The sequence below is a fragment of the Pungitius pungitius genome, chromosome 5 (assembly GCF_949316345.1).
Source record: "Pungitius pungitius chromosome 5, fPunPun2.1, whole genome shotgun sequence".
Taxonomy (NCBI): domain Eukaryota; kingdom Metazoa; phylum Chordata; class Actinopteri; order Perciformes; family Gasterosteidae; genus Pungitius; species Pungitius pungitius.
Genome location: NC_084904.1, coordinates 12,393,523 through 12,411,034, shown reverse-complemented (window position 1 = coordinate 12,411,034; position 17,512 = coordinate 12,393,523). Strand labels below are relative to the sequence as shown.

General features: G+C 42.0%; 2 protein-coding genes across 5 annotated transcripts in view; one reads left to right on the top strand and one right to left on the bottom strand.

Annotated features, from left to right (window-relative positions):
- The window catches only part of homer1b (homer scaffold protein 1b), a 29,622-nt gene extending 19,235 nt beyond the window's left edge, over positions 1 to 10,387 (bottom strand). The window contains exons 1-5 of one of the 3 annotated variants that reach the window (XM_037481935.2): positions 10,228 to 10,387; positions 9,563 to 9,953; positions 4,887 to 5,043; positions 3,129 to 3,260; positions 1,473 to 1,565 (exon numbers count right to left, since the gene is read on the bottom strand). In XM_037481935.2, the coding sequence (XP_037337832.1) occupies positions 1,473 to 1,565; positions 3,129 to 3,260; positions 4,887 to 5,043; positions 9,563 to 9,582 (402 nt within the window). In that variant the 5' untranslated portion in view covers positions 9,583 to 9,953; positions 10,228 to 10,387. Of the gene's footprint in view, positions 1 to 1,472; positions 1,566 to 3,128; positions 3,261 to 4,886; positions 5,434 to 9,562; positions 10,023 to 10,227 lie in introns of those variants that run through there. The other 2 variants (XM_037481936.2, XM_037481933.2) reach the window with 2 other exon arrangements.
- A 1,283-nt stretch (positions 10,388 to 11,670) lies between these two features.
- Positions 11,671 to 17,154, top strand: tent2 (terminal nucleotidyltransferase 2). 2 transcript variants are annotated; one of them, XM_037481932.2, is made up of 15 exons: positions 11,671 to 11,753; positions 12,037 to 12,203; positions 12,337 to 12,444; positions 12,772 to 12,997; positions 13,120 to 13,234; positions 13,309 to 13,397; positions 13,507 to 13,564; positions 14,058 to 14,124; positions 14,224 to 14,300; positions 14,432 to 14,560; positions 14,656 to 14,699; positions 14,957 to 15,093; positions 15,631 to 15,722; positions 15,835 to 15,914; positions 16,032 to 17,154. In XM_037481932.2, exons 2-15 carry the CDS (start codon positions 12,082 to 12,084, stop codon positions 16,116 to 16,118), a joined length of 1,431 nt encoding a protein of 476 aa, XP_037337829.2. In that variant the 5' UTR covers positions 11,671 to 11,753; positions 12,037 to 12,081; the 3' UTR covers positions 16,119 to 17,154. The 2 variants fall into 2 exon arrangements, with proteins under 2 accessions (XP_037337829.2, XP_037337828.2); XM_037481931.2 differs by having other exon boundaries at positions 12,772 to 13,012.
- Positions 17,155 to 17,512: the final 358 nt, after the last annotated feature.

Here is a 17,512-nt window from a genome sequence, read left to right as displayed (position 1 = left end):
AATAAGATACATCCATAATCTCATCCATCCTTACATCAGAAACATCAGCCATCGCGGCCGTGCTCTAACATCCGAGCAGATGCTTTGCGTTGCATTACGTTTCTTTGCAAATGGTAGTTTTCTGTATAACATTGGGGATGCAGAACATATCAGTAAGGCTACTGTTTGCAGAGTTGTAAGGAAAGTGTGCCTCGCTCTTAAGCGCTTTCTCCAAATTTTTGTGCTGTTTCCTGGGCACAAACCCGTGAAAGCCATCAAAGAGGAGTTTCACAGGATTGCAGGTCAGTGATGTATAAATCGGTTTAAATGAGGCTAACCTGATAAATGACGTTCAGTTAAGAGCATATTGCTGCGACCCCTGGAAGTAAACTAATAATAGAATTCCTTTTAGGATTTCCGAATGTGGTTGGATGCATTGATGGCACACATATTCCCATCATTGCACCTTCCGAAAATGAAGCGGACTATGTCAACAGGAGGTCCATCCACAGTATTAATGTGCAAGATTGCACCTACATGAAAATTAAAATTAGGTTGAATAACACACTCTTCTTCCAGTTTCACTTCTGATATTATAACAGTTGGGCAAGTCACTTATATTACTAACTACAACTGGCTTCTTCAACAGTGTAATTAGATTAATGTAATAATGACTATCTCTAGAAAGTATTGGTCTACTTATTACTAATTACTTTCTAAATCCCATATCAACTTCAACCACTTGAACAATACAAGGAGAGACAAGAAACTGCACTTTTAATGCTTTCAAATAAACATTATACAATTGCATGAATTATTCTTGAAAAAATATATCTTTTAAAATTTGATGTTAAATCCACTATTGTTTTATACAGAATTGCTTTATAGTTTATGCAGCATTTAATGCAATTACATCAGATTTTACTTTAAATTACGGAATTAAATTACAGTTTTTAGATTACATAGAAATTAATTACACACAACACTGTATAACAGTAATTCAAATGTAAACTTACGCATTGACTCGAGCAGCTATTTTCTCCCAAGCTAACTCTCTGTCCTTCGCCGCTGCAGCCGTGTTGCTTTTTTTAAAAATATATGTTCGTACTCTCCATATGCTTGCATAAGCACATCCAGTTCTGCTGGTGAAAAATATGAAGACCTCTTTTTGTCTGGCGCTGTTGCCATGGTGACTCGTAATATCTGCGCTCCATTGATAATGGCTTTTTATAGTTGTGGTGCACGCGCTTAACTCAGAGTAGGTCAACTCAGAGTTGATTGAACTAACTCATTTCAGCTGTTCTGTAACCGAAAACTCAGAGTTTCCCATCTCAGGGTAAGTCAACTCAGAGTTCAAGTTTTAACTCAGAGTTGGTTGAACCTCCTTATTGAAACAGGCCCCTGTTCACCAGCTGTTCAGTATACACACCCTGGCTGTGGCAGGAGGTCAGCCTAACAGAAAGGTTATTGGGGGGGGGGGTTACTGAACGTACCTGCGAAGGGGACGTGGCCATCTCCATTTTTTCTTGACTCTTCTCTTTAGCGAGCCGTGCTGCTTCCTTATACTCTGCGAACTTCTCTGCAAACTGGACACAGAGGACATCCGAAGGTATTGACTGTAATTCACACAATGCTGTTGTTTAATCTGTTTAGTAAAGCCCTATGTGCATGGATACACACACACACACACACACACACACACACACACACACACACACACACACACACACACAGATCAGTGTGTAATAGGTTAGACGTGATGCCAGGAGGATGAGTAAATAAATCTGCTGCCTGTACTGTCAAACCTAAAAAAGATGGCCATTACCCATAATGCCTCAGCAGAAACATGAGCTAACTAGGTCATTGTTAGTGACCACTATAACATTGACATATACACACAAGCACACACAAACACAGAACAAAGCAGCCATTGTGTTTTTCTTACATTTCTCCACATGGTGCTGAAGTTGATCTGCACCATGTGGAGAAATTGTATTTTAAGGGCAAAGATACATCCAGTGATGCTGCTGCAGTAAGGTGAGCTCAGCTCAGGGGCTTTGAGCAAAAATAAACACCCTGGCACTTTCCCCCAATGTCCCTTCAGGGTGTGGTTCATCTCCAACATTAACTCCCACAGTGTTACAGAGTAATTTAGTGAATACAGTACTGCAGAGGGCGGAGTGGAGAGGAAATCAAATTGGCAGCACTACTGGAGCCGGTCTTGTGTCCGCTATTAGTGGAGTTCCAATAAGTAACTCAATATCACTTCACTTCAGTGCAATATAATAGTTCTGGTCTAGTGATCTAAATGCAATAGTTTTCAGTGTAAGTGCACTGGGAATAGTTTGGCACTTTCTCTGAGAGGTGAATCTGATTATTTCAACTTTAGACTGGGTGACAAACTGCATATTGATATAGATCAGACACAGTTTTAATTACCCTGTGAATCAATCAAACCAAACATGCTATACATTTATTTTATTATATTTTAAGACATTTTTTATTTTTTGTTTTAACAATCAGGCGATACATTATATGGTCTAAAATTAAATCTGAGGAACAAAACAGTCAAACAATAAGAACATCACCTTACTTGGTGGATTCAAAGAATCAATTATCATGCATTATCGGTTACTGTTTTACAAAAACTGTCCGTCTTAAAGTCACATAATTAGATACTCCATCAATTGGGTAATTTGTGAATTTAGTTGGGTTCTCACATAAATTTGTGGCCGTTGGGAAACGCTTTTGCTCCATAGCAGTATTAATGGCCAAAAAACGTCATCAGTATTACAGTACATGATATACATAAAATAACTGTTTGCACACATCACATGACAAACAATCAAACTGCAGAGGAGAGGAATCACTACCTACTCTCACCCTCACATACTCACACACACAATGAACACACAGATATGCATAACTTTCATAAACGAACAAAGGAAAAAAACTCATTAGAAGTGCTAAACTGATTCTACACCTTGAAAAAAGCTTGAAAAACAACAAGAGTCAAATGAAGCTGAAACACCATCCTCTCTCTGGGAGAGGAAGAACAGAGAAGCCTCCCTGTGATTGATGCGTGGTTTGTGTGTGTGGGGGAGATTGTGTGTGTATGTGTGTGTGGGGGGGTTGGATGGGGGTGGTACCTTGGCTAGATGATGCTCAGTAGAGAATCCCAGGCCGTAGACAGTGTTAGCTCGACTGTCCGCCCACTGGCCAAACTTCTGTGAGGTCTTTGTGAACGTCATGTTGGGACTGATGGTGCTGTTGATTATTGCCTGTAGGACATAGACAACCCACTTTATACATTAATAATACATTACATGAACATAATTACTGCAATGTAATGTGTGCCAACAAGAGAGAGAGAGAGGATCAAACGAAGAGGCAAGTACAGTTTTTAGCCCCAAGTACGTACTTTTTGTATGTGTGAATGAAGATTACACATGTATGACAAATTGAACTTGTGTCACTGGTCTGTGATTCATTAAATGACCATAGTTACAGTCCTAAACTTCATCATAACAAATAGGGCTGTTTCCATATGTGTGTGTGTGAGTGACAGTGGAAGCCTGACAGGACAGTTTCTGATTGGCAAAAGTGCAGCTTGGACACATCAACACAATAAAATCCATGCATGTATAGCAAATAGAGGGGTGCTAAGTTTGACTTTGACAGCGTCCCACGGTTAGTTAGATGAGACGTGGACATGTAGCTCGTACATGTACAGCGATGTCTGCACAACACAGAGAGATGGCAGATCTGGGTTTAAGTTAGTCCGGCAATACGCTGCATTTTACTTGTTGTCAACAAAACCCAAAAGAAGATCAAAACCCCCAATGTGTTAATCCCAACAACAAGTATTATCTGTCTACTCAAAGTAGCCTATAGTTTAATCCTCTATGCCATTAAGATACGTTTTTTTAAACAAACCCTTTACAACCGCATTGTGCGACTGACCCGATTGAGGGAAAAAACATTTAAGTTTCCAGATTTGTGTTAAAACATTTGCTTATCCCTCCAATAGACTTATTGCAAATTGGATATATTATATTTAATATATAAGATCTAAACCAGAAGGCTACCTCTAGATCTTATATAGTCCAACCTCCGTTGTTAAATAACACAAATGGAGAACAAATTAATGTCTGATCAATTAGCAGTGTTGCGTAATGGTTGGCATTCTAGTTGGGATCAATAAATAATGGAAGGGGTAGCAGTCTGTCATTGTGTGTTACACAATAGAAGAATTTAGTGATCAACTATCTACCAAGTACTCTTTGATACGAGATGTTTGTTCAATGGAGGGCCAAAAATGGTCCACCCTCACTAGGTGATCCCTGAAAGCAAACTGCAGCCGTGCTCAGCTTCATCAATTCTTCACATTTGTCTCGATCTCCTAACTTCACATCATCTGTACTTCCTGCTCTTGCTTTTTCTACAACACATTCCTCTCACTCTGTCATCTGTTTTTCTCATATAACTTTGCCCCCTCCTCTCTCCATAACTGGTGAGGACTGCCCCGTGCCTATAAATCACAGCAGAAATACCCCTCCCGGTTCTCTAATAAGAATATCCGGAGACAGAAAGTGTGGACCCTGAAGTGGAGACGGACACGCGGACATGCGCACATGACTACACACAGTGAAACATGAGCTGTGGTCTCGGGCCTGGTTTCAGAGCTGCTCTCCTTTAAGACGTGTTTGCACATTAGATTCCAGTGCAGTGCTGCTTAACATCACTAACACTCAGTGGATCACAGGACCACTACAATCTCCCACCGCGCTGTCCCTCATCTTAACAAAACCACGCCGACGGGCTGAAATAAAACAACAACAAACGGAGGCACAATGGAATCTTTGTTTTTGTCAGGTGTGCAGTAACATTTCGAATGAGCCACTCACCTTTGTACCATCCAGGCTGATGATGCGGTAGACGTTGCGCGTGCTGTCATAGAAGTAGGAGACGGTGACGGCGTGCTTGCTGGTGGGCAGCCAGTTCTTCTTGGTGTTGGGGTCGATCTGGAAGACGTGGGCCCTCGTGCTGTAGATGGGCTGCTCCCTGAAGGGGAGGAAGAAGAAGTGGTGAACCTCTTTGTGCCGCAAAACCAACGTCTCACCAAACCCACCGCCAGCACCACAACTCCTATTGCCTCCTGGGGAGCCAGATCGCCCTGGCAACCGAACCACCAACTCGCCATCCTCCATAGTTACACCACAGAAAGAAAGGTTGTCAAAACCCGACTATACATGTACTCATCGCCTTGTACTTTACACGTGAAAAACAAGCTAACTGAGTCGTAAAACTACAGCAGAGTACATCTAAAGTCTAATTTTCCTCTACGCCATCGTCGTCACATAAATACGGGAAATGCACGCAGCTTTTCTACAGAAACTCTCTCTGTCGTCCAATCTTTGTAAGCCAGCGTCGTCCGTCCATGCTCTGATATGGAAATGCCTACAGCACAGAGCGAGGGTCACACAGGGGAGCACAGAAGGGAAAGGAGAGGGTTTAAGGCTAAATATAGACAGTGGGCTACGGTTAACTACCAAAGACCCACACCACAGAGCTGCAGTTTCCATACAGTGGAATAGTCTATGTGCCTATACAAACATACACATACTGTGGCGTGGAATCATAAATCTGTATTTAGGTCTGTATATCTGGATTTGTGTCTGTGTAGCTCAGATCAGCAGATGATCAAAACTCCATTATGAGCTTTAAGTTTAATTAATTCCTCATTGATCCCAATATGACACTCAACCCAATTATGTTTTACTCCTGTTAATGTTGGAGATTACAATATATTATCATATTTTCCATACTCATCTGGTTCTTTAACCATCCGTTTATCTTTCACTCATACGCCACCTTCAACTTTGGTCGATTTATCCCTCACTCCTCACTTAGCTCTTACCCTGCCCTTATATATTCCAGCATTGTCGGGGCTTCTCAGGTAATATCTACAGTCAGTACACACATGCATACACACACACACTCAAAGTGCAGGGTGCAGGGGGAGATATTCTGGGATGGCAGTGCTGGCAGAGCAGGAGATAGAGAAGTGCTTACATTGCACTGAGGGGGTGATGGGCGACATCAAAGGCTTGCTGTATAAATGAATATTAAAATTCAGCAGCAGCACCCCTCCTGTGTGTGATTAGCCAAGATTGGGAAGGAAAGGAAAACATGAAGAAAGGGGGAGCGAGAGAAAAAGAAGGGGAGTATGACAGGAGAGGAAAGAGAATGATGGGGAATGTGGAGAGTGTAGGAAGTCAGAGTGAATCTGGGATGATTAATGTCGCTTTATAAAGCAGCTTGTGGAGTGCTGTGCGCGAATTATCATAATCATCGACAGCAGTGTGAGTGGCGGAACTGTGAGTCATTTCAACTCACACCACCACGTCCTGCCCGTATGATCTGTGCAATAACCGCTTGGCAACTGTTAACATTTTTCAGTGCGTAATTTGATGGAGATCGGGCAAACTTCTTGATGGTGTTTGTACCAAACACTGCAACATTCTCGTGCTTTTGAATTTTGTTTCAAAACGACACCCACCAGTTGTAGAAAAAAGAAAAGAAAAGAAAAAAAATACTATCTCCTCAAATTGTGCTTTTAAAAGACACCATAAAGGTAGATCAAAGTAGATTCTGCTCTCTCAAAATTATACAACAATAATTCTTATGTTGATTTTCCTTCCTTAAAAACCGGCATAGAGAAAGGCATCACACTCGTCACGCATCCTTCCCACTAGACAGCGATTCCGGACTGAGCCAATAGCCAGAGTTATCGGTTGGGGGATCGCATGGAGGTCAATTCAGAGCGCGTTGATCCTCTTGCACTCCAGCGATGATCTCTGGCAGTAACAAGTAGGCTGCATGGTCACTACATAGATGTAGTTATGAGGACACAACAAAAGCTTGAAAGCCATAGGGGGCTCTCTCCCATCAGTGCATGAAAGGAGTGCACACACAAGTGTGAAAGTGAGAAAAAAAAAGTTGTGGACTGGGGAATATTATCAGAGGAAAAGGATGAGGAGGTAGGAGAGTAGAGAGGAAAACTAAGCAAGTAAGCCAGGGGGTCATTTAAGTGGACACGTTACCAGTAGGACTACATGAGAGTGTGTGGAGAAGGAAGGAAAAACACAGAGGAGAAAGAGGAGGAGGTGTTCAGCATGCAGAGTGTGCAGTGTTACACAAGCGCAGGTGATGGAACATGAATGTTAAAACAGAGAGAGGTGGCCGGCAGAAGGGATGAGAAAAATGTAGAGGCGGTGATGTGTTGAAGAAGTTAGAGCTCCAAGAAAAATATGAAGGAAGTGGAAAGCTCTAAACTGCTCCCCAGGGTGTATAAACCATTAGTTACTGAGTGAATATCCCTTCTATTCTTGAAAATCCCCAAGAAGTTTGAATTTAAACAATATTCTACAAAAGAAGTGCCATTAAACTGTTCAGTAATATTAATGGATTTTGTGGTGCTAAGAATGCAAATGTGCAAGTAAAGCTTCCTGCATGCTTGATATAACCATTGAAATATGACACACATCGCAACTCTAGATATATTGAAATATAAGTATTGCTTGGGAAACAATGCCTGCAGAGAGTTTCACATGGAAACAAACAGACACACAAACACATCTGCAGTTTAGAGCTTTCAGTTTCAGGAGTTGCAACAGGTGTTGGCTTTAGCGCCTCTTGTGTCTCAGGGGTTTAATGCACAGATGTGACTCAGTCTTTGAGTCACAGGGTGTAATTGAACAGCTTCAACATGCACATGCACATAATCGCCAAAGGCATTTTCTTTTCTACATACAGCTGCCCCTCTCTCGGCAAAGACTTACAGTCAAACAGAGGCATATTTGGCAATCAATTTCAGGTTATCTTTCCCTTGCCAACTCCGCCCAGTCTTTCCTGAAAGACTCTCTTGAAGTTGTCTTTGTTTCCAGAGTTCTTCATTAATTCAACAAGGCGTGAATGCAAGTTGATCCTAATTAATGTAAAGAGAGATCAGTAATGAGAGAGCTCTGTGTTTGTTTCCTCTATTGGAAGACTGTTGACCTGAGATGTGCCCTTGAACACACACTGTCTCGCAGACAGAAGACAAAGACAGGGAGAGAAACAGAGTCCATCCGTGCATAAATTGAATTAGCGCAAGGAAGTGATAGCACACCGGAGCGTTTTGACAAGCATCTCCAGTTCTCGTTCCACGCTAATGTTCCTCTCTTTGCCATCTCAATTAGAGCCACGTGGGCGGCAGCCTGTTGGAAATCGGTCAGTTCCATTACAGGCAGATAAGCAACAGATATGTGCGCGCCCGTCTCCTCTTCACCTAACATAACATATTCAGACTGCAATACACACACTGAATGCAACAGAACGCTTTGGATCACCAAATTCAATGCATTCCACTGTGGATCATTTCAGTCGCTTGCATAACAATAACTTAGTCACCAGTATGGCACAGCCTGGTGGAGAGCTGAGTGGGAGACTGCTGAATGATGTGCTGCCCACACTGTAGGAGGGCAGAGTGGGAGCCTCGCAAGCCTCAGTGTATTGTAAATAGTTAATGTAGGAGTTTGGGCTGATGCCTTGAAATCACACCATGCTTTGTGCCACATTGCTAACCTCCTGCTGTGCAATAAATCACAATGAACCCAAGGAGACCGACGTTAACAATCTACCGGCAAGGTCGGGGGAAACGGGCCGCTGAGCTTGGGGTTAGGAGAAATGCAGATCAGCAGGGCTTGACACCACAGGCAGATATTTCATTGATGGGTGCGTGCGGTTAAGGAGGTGTGAGGTGTAGCGGTCACTGCGCTGCCGTAAAGACACAAAGACGCTTTCTGTCACGGGAGCCTTGTGAAGCATCATAGATGCTGATGTTTCCCTGCTTTTGAAATTACATGACTTTCCCAGATGTTCTGAAGAACACAACCTACATCAGACCAAGAATCTCTCAGTATATTTGAGAAGAATTACTGTTTTTAATAAATGCCATCTTTCAGAATTACACAACTATATTTAAGCGGGGAGAAATCAGTAAAACAGAGAGACATAGAACAAACTGTATTTTTATTCACACTCTAGTGCGATGTATAAAATTATAAATGCAGTATTGCTGCATGTGGGATTCAACTCCCATAATCCAATATTCTTCCAGTTCGGGAAACATTGCCGATTAGCTAACTATTTTGATCCTTAAAGTTTGATGATTGGGTCAATTTTGCACCGGCGTTTCTGAGGCAGCACGTCGGGCCTTACGTGTGTTTATATTTTTAACAGACCTCCAGAGAGGAAAAGGGGATGATGTCCTTTAAATGTCTCAAAATGTGTGGTTTTAGTGAACCGTCCTTTTGTCCATCCGAAGATCAACCACAGCCTACTTGGGCAACCCACCGTCAAGTCTACTGGACAAATAAGACAGAGACACATTTTTACGCATACGCCCGGGTCACTGTGATATGCGTGGCGTGGTGTGGTGTCCGTGGGAGAAGTTCATATACCTGTGATGAACCATATACGAATATGGAGAGAAAATGAATGCAATTCAATCACCTCTTTCTATCACAATCACACTTACCCCATTGTTATGGTTGACATGGAAGCGATAACTGGTCCTTTGCACTAGTAATAAAAACGTCTCTCTCCGATGGGCCGCTGCGTATGTGAAGGTCTTCTCTCTACACGACCGCCTTCAACGCTTCACCGTTGGTGCTTCTGAAGGAATTTGATAACAACTGGTCCATCACCCTCCGCTGTCACCGCATCAAATCACACATATGTCGTGGTGCACATGGCACGGAAATCGGAATGGCTCTCCTCCGTTGGCGTTGAGCGGTTGTGGATGGAGCGGCAGCAGCGCGGAGGCAGATGCGGCGCAGAGTCCGATGGAGATTCGGGAGGCGTCCTGCTGTTGTCGTGTGAAAAGGACCGATCCTTGCTGGGAGGGTGAAGAAGACCTGCTGCCTTTACTGGAAAAGACAACCCTCATTTAGCCACTTGATAATGTACAGAATCATACTGTCCACCCGCGTCTCCCTCCCTCCCTCCCCCTCTCTCATTACCATAGGCTCACAGTCTACACCCCCACTCGTTCGCCCAGACTACAGCTATTTCACAGCTATTCCACACAGCACTACCTCTGCATTTTTACAATAAAGCGATTTCTGATTTTGCTCGGACAAAACCAACTTGTGCTTATGCAACATCATTCATGCCCTTTCTATTTAAAAAAAGCTCTGCTACCTTTATCCAAGCTGTGAAGTCGTTTGCATTGATTAAAACATACTGTTTCTACGATGTAGCTGTATGTGTCTCTATATTGAGCTAAGCCTATCCACAAGCCCATACGCGTACCCCGCCCCCCAAACCGCTCCACATATGGCTGATGCATCGCTTTCCTCCTACTCAGATCACTGTCAGCATTGAACTCCCTACGTCACGACACCGTCCTCCGCAGTGACGTTTCTCCCTGCTCAAGGGACTGATGCCATTTGATGCTTTATTAGTTTATAAGAAGTTTATTGGAAAGTGGAATAGTCACCAAATACTAAAAGAAAACAGCAGTCCAAGACTGCAATACCCCGTTTGTACGCATCCTCCTTATACAGGTGAAAGTCGAAAAATTACAATATCGTGCAAAAGCTCATTACTTTCAGTAATTCAACTTAAAAGGTGAAACTAATATATTATATAGACTCATTGCATGCAAAGTGAGATATTTCAAGCCTTTATTTGATATAATTTTGATCATTATGGCTATATATACATACACTAATATATTAGTTTCACCTTTTAAGATGAATTACTGAAAGTAATATTGTACAATAATCAAATTTTTAGAGTTTCACCTCTAGATGTGAAAATTAATATGATCTAAAATAATGTAATCTGCATTTGGATTTAAAATGATTGGACTATGCAACCTATTGAACAATGTGTGATCAAATGATGATATTGTACACCTTGTAATTTATTTTCATATACATATTTTACATCCTTTATATTCTCATGTCAGGGTCGCTGAGCTGTTCAGTGGATTAACTGATTGCATTTCTAAATGCTTAATTGGTTTGATCCAAGTCAAAAGTATTTTTTAATTCTGAACCCTGAGAAGAAAACCTTTTAAAGAAGACTATAGCCATTATAAAAATGTGCATTTGTCATGGATGATTTCAGCCATGTCTAGAATAAGCCATGGCCCAGAGACTATGTGGACTCATTTGGGATCCAGGAATCAGAAAGCCTCTAAGGAGTTACTCCATGAGGAATGGAATGATGATGATGATTACCGTCGATCAAATAAATCACAAAGCTAAACAGCAACAACCTCAAGTGCTAGAATGAGTCGTGTTGTTTTATAATTACTCTTATCTAGTCTGCAGTGGACTTTCAATCAGAAAATCCAAACAAAAATAGAATAAAGACATTTCATGTTTACAACATCGAAAAAATAATTTTAAATGATTACAAGTAATTTTACTGTAAGTAAACCAATCCAACTGATATTTTAAAGCCGTTTCGCCTTGAATGGATAATCGGCCATGTTGTATTTACTGCTAACTGAGCTCATTTGTTTCAAAGCTTTATGCTCTACATTCAAGTTAAACTAGTTTGGATATGCTTCCATTAAACATTGGGTGGATTTCTCTTCAACTCGCGTGGCCACGTCCCCTTTAAATCCAGTTACATTACGTCATGGCTTCAATGCGGAAGTCGGTTCCCAGGAAACCAGCACCTTCCAGTTTTGTTTACATGTGACATTACATTTGGTAAGTCTAACACAGTCCAGACTATGATTACACGCTTTAACAATCAATGACACATTCCAATAAACACAGGCTTCATATAAATCGACAGTGAAGCAGGTTGAATTTGGTTAAAATATCTTTACCGATAGTTGAATTAACGTTCGCCATCAAACGTTACGTCTAAGCTAACGTTCGTTAGCTCAATGCTACATTTTGGTTTCCCTCAGAAAGTTGTTGTCAATGTTTCCGTCGCTGTTGGGTGATGAGTACCAGCCACTTGGCCCCTCTGATGCTTTTCTTTCAGGAGATCAGCCGAGTTAATGCTGGAGCTCTGTGAAGGACAGCAAGGATGTTTCCCCGCGCCGCCGTACCGAGGCGGCCGTACGACTACCGCCACGACTCGTACCCGCCGCATACCCCGGTGTCCCGGTGCTACGATTACAGCCACCAGAGGCTGGCAGGTGTCAACAAGTGAGCCCGACGAAAAACAGTCTAGCTGCTCCGGCTTCAGAGACATCAGCAGATTCGAAATGATAATAACACAAATAATAAATGGTTATTTGCGCCTTTATGTCCTGTACGATAACGTGTGTTTGTTCGGTAGCTTCCATGGCCCGGGACCTGAGAGGTTTCCTACGTATGAATGGAAGCCCAGACCACCAGCAGCAGCCCCCGTTCATCCTCACACACCAACTATGACCAATGAGCGCAAGTATGATATCTCCCCATTTATTCATTACTGAATAATTCGTCATTCATGAACATTTACCTCTAACTTGTCTTGTCACATGTTGTAGTGGGAAATACAAAATAAGCATGAATATACATTATTGGTGTTGAACATGTGTTATTCTGTTCTGTATTAAACTGAAAATGAGAAGTACTCAAGTGAAGGTAAGATCCCCCTTCCCTGTACTTCGCATTCTCAGTTTTCTCATCATGGTGCAGTGACGTATGAGCAGATATACCTGCAAACAGGCTCAGACAACCAACTATCTTGCTACAGAATTACGACACACTTTTTTTGTTTTTCTTGCAGGAGGCGGAACGATGAATACAGCCCCCACGTTGTGAAGCGCCAACGCCTTGAACCTTTATTTCGAGGCCCTCCCCCTCGTTGTCCTGACCAAGTTCTGGCAGGGTCATCAAGATCAGCCTTAGCTGGTTTTGATCGCTTTTATCCCAGCCCACGCGCCCATATCCAGCCTCTGCTCACTGCTGTGCCAAAAAGCCCCAACATCTTGAAAGCATGTTTTAAGGACAAGGTACTGCATTGTACGGTACTGTATTTTTCTAAAGGGCTGAACCTGCAGCTGATATACATCAAGCCTGACTGTGCATAGAGGTAGGCTCGATGAAGTCACTGTACATGTGTTTGTGTCCTTAGTTAAGTGATCAGATGGTGGAGGTGTTTGAGGCGTGCCAGCAGCAAGCTTCCGATTTGGCCCGAAAGGAGACGTGCCGAGCCCGGCTTCAGGAAGACATACAGAGTGTCTACGCAGGTGTGTTTAAATTCCCAGTTGCGGTTGCCTGTGACATTTTGTTGTGATCCCTATTCACCGAGTCTTTCTCACAGTCGCACGGCTTTACTTGACTGGATCTTCTATGAATGGATTGGGCTGCCGGAGCAGTGATGCTGATCTCTGTCTGGTCCTCAAAGGGAATGTGAGCACATTTGACCCTGTGTTGTGTATTGTCTTTCAAAGTAGTGTATAGGTGTATTTACAATCATAGATATCCATTTCCATTCAAACCACATGTTTTTCTGTTTTAGAAAAGACAGGATCCTATACATATACTCTCTGTCCTCCAAAGGCTCTTCAAGTCGCTGTGTAAGTAATACTAAAATACCATTTTTGTATACATAAAATAATTTATAATGTATTTTCCACTAATAACTTCATTCAGATTTGAAGTAGCTGCAGTTAGAAGAACGTTCATGCTGTGTAACATTTTGATTGCCAGACGAGTTCCTAACACAAATTTGCGGTCAGAAAAGATCTTGTTACAGTTCATGGAATGTATGTATGAATGCAGTAACACACGTAATGCAGTTCATTCACTCTGCTTCAAACAGTGAGTCCCACAGAATTACGCATAGGCCCCTCACAGAAGGCATGCCAATTGTGAATGACATAAAAATGAATTCAGAACCATGAGAGCATTATTATTCACACTTACTTACATATTACTTTGCATTGCTTTATAACCATCTGAAATATTTTATTTACATCTTATTTCCTCTTCTCAGAAGCCACAAGGTGGAGCTCTTTACCTAATTTAAACTAAAACAACCACGAATCTCATGTTTGTTTTGATTTTCAGCATATGTAGAGAAGACTCAGCTGATCAGAGCCAAAGTGCCCATCCTCAAGTTCAGAGAGAAAGGCAGGTAGGAGCAAACGTTCAAGCTTCTCTCTTTTCTTTACAACAGCAAGAAAGTGAGAGGAAAGTTTAATAACAGATGTATTACCGCTCCTACCGTCTTTAGTGATCTGGAGTTTGATCTGAATATCAACAACACAGTGGGCATCAGGAACACATTCCTTTTGCGGAGTTACGCCTATGGTGGGTCAGACGGTCAACAATGCACTTGATTTTTATGGCTCAAACTTATCTTTTCTTTTTTTTAAGTCCGCTCCAACTGTGACTGACAAAGTTTCTTGTTGTGAAGTGCTGTGTTTCTCTGTCTCTCTCAGCTGATCTCAGAATAAGACCCTTGGTCCTTGTTGTCAAGAAATGGGCACGGCACGGTCAAATCAACGACGCCAGCAAAGGAACGTTGAGCAGCTACACACTTGTGCTGATGGTGCTGCACTTTCTCCAGAGTAAGTACAATCATACACACACACAACCAATTCTCTTGTCCCATTTGTACACTGTAGTTATTGTGCATCTCATCTGGCATGTGTTTTCTTTACAGCTCTCAAGGAACCTGTCCTTCCCTGTCTACAGAGGGACTACCCTGTAGGTGTCTCTGTTGCTTTTGCAATATCAATGTTGCTGTTAGCAGGCTAATTACAAGAGATGCAAACTCACAGCCATGTGATAAGAAATGCATGAAATTACGTTAAATGAAAATTGCCCTTCAGATCTTTCCATTCTTATTCCTGTAAATAATTGATTTCAGCATTACTTTGACTTTGCTTCATACATCAGAAAGAAATTGCAAAAGGTGCTCAGTCTTAATCATTTGGCCTTTTGTTCTGTGCCTTTATTTTCAGGAGTGTTTTAATCCCCTCATGGACATTGACATGGTTCCAGATGGACCCAAACACATCCCCCCCTTCCTCTCACAAAATCAATCCTCTCTGGGAGAGCTTCTTCTAGGCTTTCTCAAATACTATGCTACAGACTTCAGGTATTACCTACGACATCACATTACTGAGTGTAGTGTTTCAGCTGCACCCATGGTTCTCTCGCCTGCTCTTTTTCTTGCACCCATTCCTCATCTCCTGCTCTGCACGCCAACTTCTTCTCCCTTTCCAGTCCCCCATCTCCTCTCTCCTTCCTCTATCCTGCATCCTTGTCTCTGGTTTCACGTTTCTGTATGAGGGAAAGGAGCAGGTGGGACCCTTGATCTTACACAGCACTAACATGACATACCCCATGTGTTTGCACTGTCTGCCACACCACTGTTGCACGGTTGAACTCAAGCTTGCCACACAAGTACACACTGACTTCTACATTTCACCGTATCAATCCTGTCACCTATCAATAAGCTACGGTCTGTTCTCATGCCTCAGTCAAGATAAATCCATGTGCAAAACTGAGCTTATCACGTGACACTTTGGAGCTTTGAAGAAAACATGTGACAGTTATATGTTTCAATTGTCAGTACTAAGCAGCACTGAATTAACCAAAAGCAAAATGCTTTAATTGTTTCTTTGTCTTGCAGGTGGGAGAGGCATGTGATCTCCATTAGAGAGGCCACAGCCTTTCCCAAAAACAAATCTCAAGCGTGGAGAAACAAATACATATGTGTGGAAGGTAAACATTTTACACAATGGAGCAATGTGAAAACTACTGAACAATTTACAGGAGCCTCAATGTGAGAAATGTCCCCAGTAATCCAGAGTTACAGAAATGCCTTGCGTTTCAGAGCCATTTGAAAGAAACAACGTTGCCAGGGCAGTCCATCAGAGGGTCAAGTTTGAGGCCATTAAAGCCGAGTTTGCCGAGGTGCGTGTCAGTCTTAATAAGCGTGCTCTCTTCACATTATTTTCCTTCTTCCAAGCTGCTGTCGGCCACCTTAGAGTTTTTCCTAATGCCGCTTCTCATCTCTCCGTGTCCGAACAGTCATGCCGGATACTACAGCACAGGAAGGACCTGAACTCGATCCTGCCGGTCCAAACCATCATTAATAAGGAATTATCCAGGAGATGAGCGGCTCCTTTTAATGAGAAGAGAACACAAGGGTCTTCTACCTCAAGACAGGCCAGTTGCCAAAAACGAAGCGAGACCCTTTGGGTGCGCTGGGAGAGGAGCCCTGCCACCCCAGCACCTTACAGACAGAGATCATCTGGGACTCCGAATGCTCTGGCTGCCTTGCTTTTGCTTGCAGATTATAGTTCCTGTTCGTGTTTTGAAAAATATTGCTCTTGACTTCAAATTGCCATATTATTGAAACGGATGATGAAAATACAGTATTTGTGGAGTGGCACTAGAGGGCTCACTTCACCAAAGCACGATAGTAATGAGCCGTGTTATAAGAGAGAGTCCTCTCTTTCCCAGCGCACATTGCATTATGTGGTAAACCTGCGGTAAACTGACAACTTCTGAAAGACAAAATAATACCTGCTCAATTCATGTCTAGCTTAAGGAAGCGTTTTTCTTCTCTGTTTCATCTCAGTTTTAGTTTTATCCTCATTGCTAGTCATACTGCTCAGTTCTGATGCCAATAATTTGCTTCTGACTTGTATGCGGAGTATATACACAGCATATTGTCTTCAGTCTGTGTGGACCAGCTTGGAACATCTCCAATCATCAAAGTTGTCTCTATTTTTCGAGCTTGGTAGTCACGCTGTTGTGGCTTTAAGTGCTATAGACTTTTTCTACATTAAATGCCCTCCTTTTTCAGTATCAAGTTGTTAGTTTGTACGCTCCCCTGAAATCTGAGCTATTGAGGTTATGTGACGTCATCGTTCAAGTGACTAAAGGGATTGTTAGAGGGCTGTGAAGGGATCAGTGTGTTCGCACTCCTTCATTGTTTTTTTTAAATTATTATTTGCCCTACACTAGGAAGGCCTGTTTGATCAGAATCTATTTGATTTATTTGGACAAAACATTGTTATTTGTTTTCTGTTCACTCGACGAATACCTTATTTGACAAATCTAGACTTTATCTTTTTTTCCACTGTCATTTTTTTGTATATTACTGACTTTTAAAAGGTTTGTTACAAAAATTAAATCTTTGAAGATGTGTGTTTTTCAATTTATATTTTGAGCTATATTCAAAGCCCTTGACATTCTCTTAGAAGTTCCAATATCCTCAATTCAGCAACAATGGAGTATGGGAGTAAACAATATCTAATATAATAATTAATATCACATTTGATACCCGTGCAGTTGAAAACCTCAATCTGATTTTATTCACAGGAACAAGATGCCGTAGATCAGGAACAATCCACGTAGTGACTCTAAAATATCTTTGTACGTGTTCTCTGCTGCCTCACCTGGCAGCTCCTGTGTTGATTTGTTTTTGCAATATGGCTTGACACCTTATTATCCAAGTTTTATGCCTTTTACATAGTGCCAGTATTTCTAGGGGGTAGATACCT

What these genes read in the sequence shown, in the direction of transcription:
- tent2 (XM_037481931.2), top strand. Translation starts at nt 12,082, where the DNA reads ATGTTTCCCCGCGCCGCCGTACCGAGGCGGCCGTACGACTACCGCCAC. An exon ending in AAGTTCAGAGAGAAAGGCAG is followed by an intron (nt 14,125 to 14,223) that starts GTAGGAGCAAAC and finishes TACCGTCTTTAG; the next exon opens with TGATCTGGAGTTTGATCTGA. An exon ending in TTTGCGGAGTTACGCCTATG is followed by an intron (nt 14,301 to 14,431) that starts GTGGGTCAGACG and finishes TGTCTCTCTCAG; the next exon opens with CTGATCTCAGAATAAGACCC.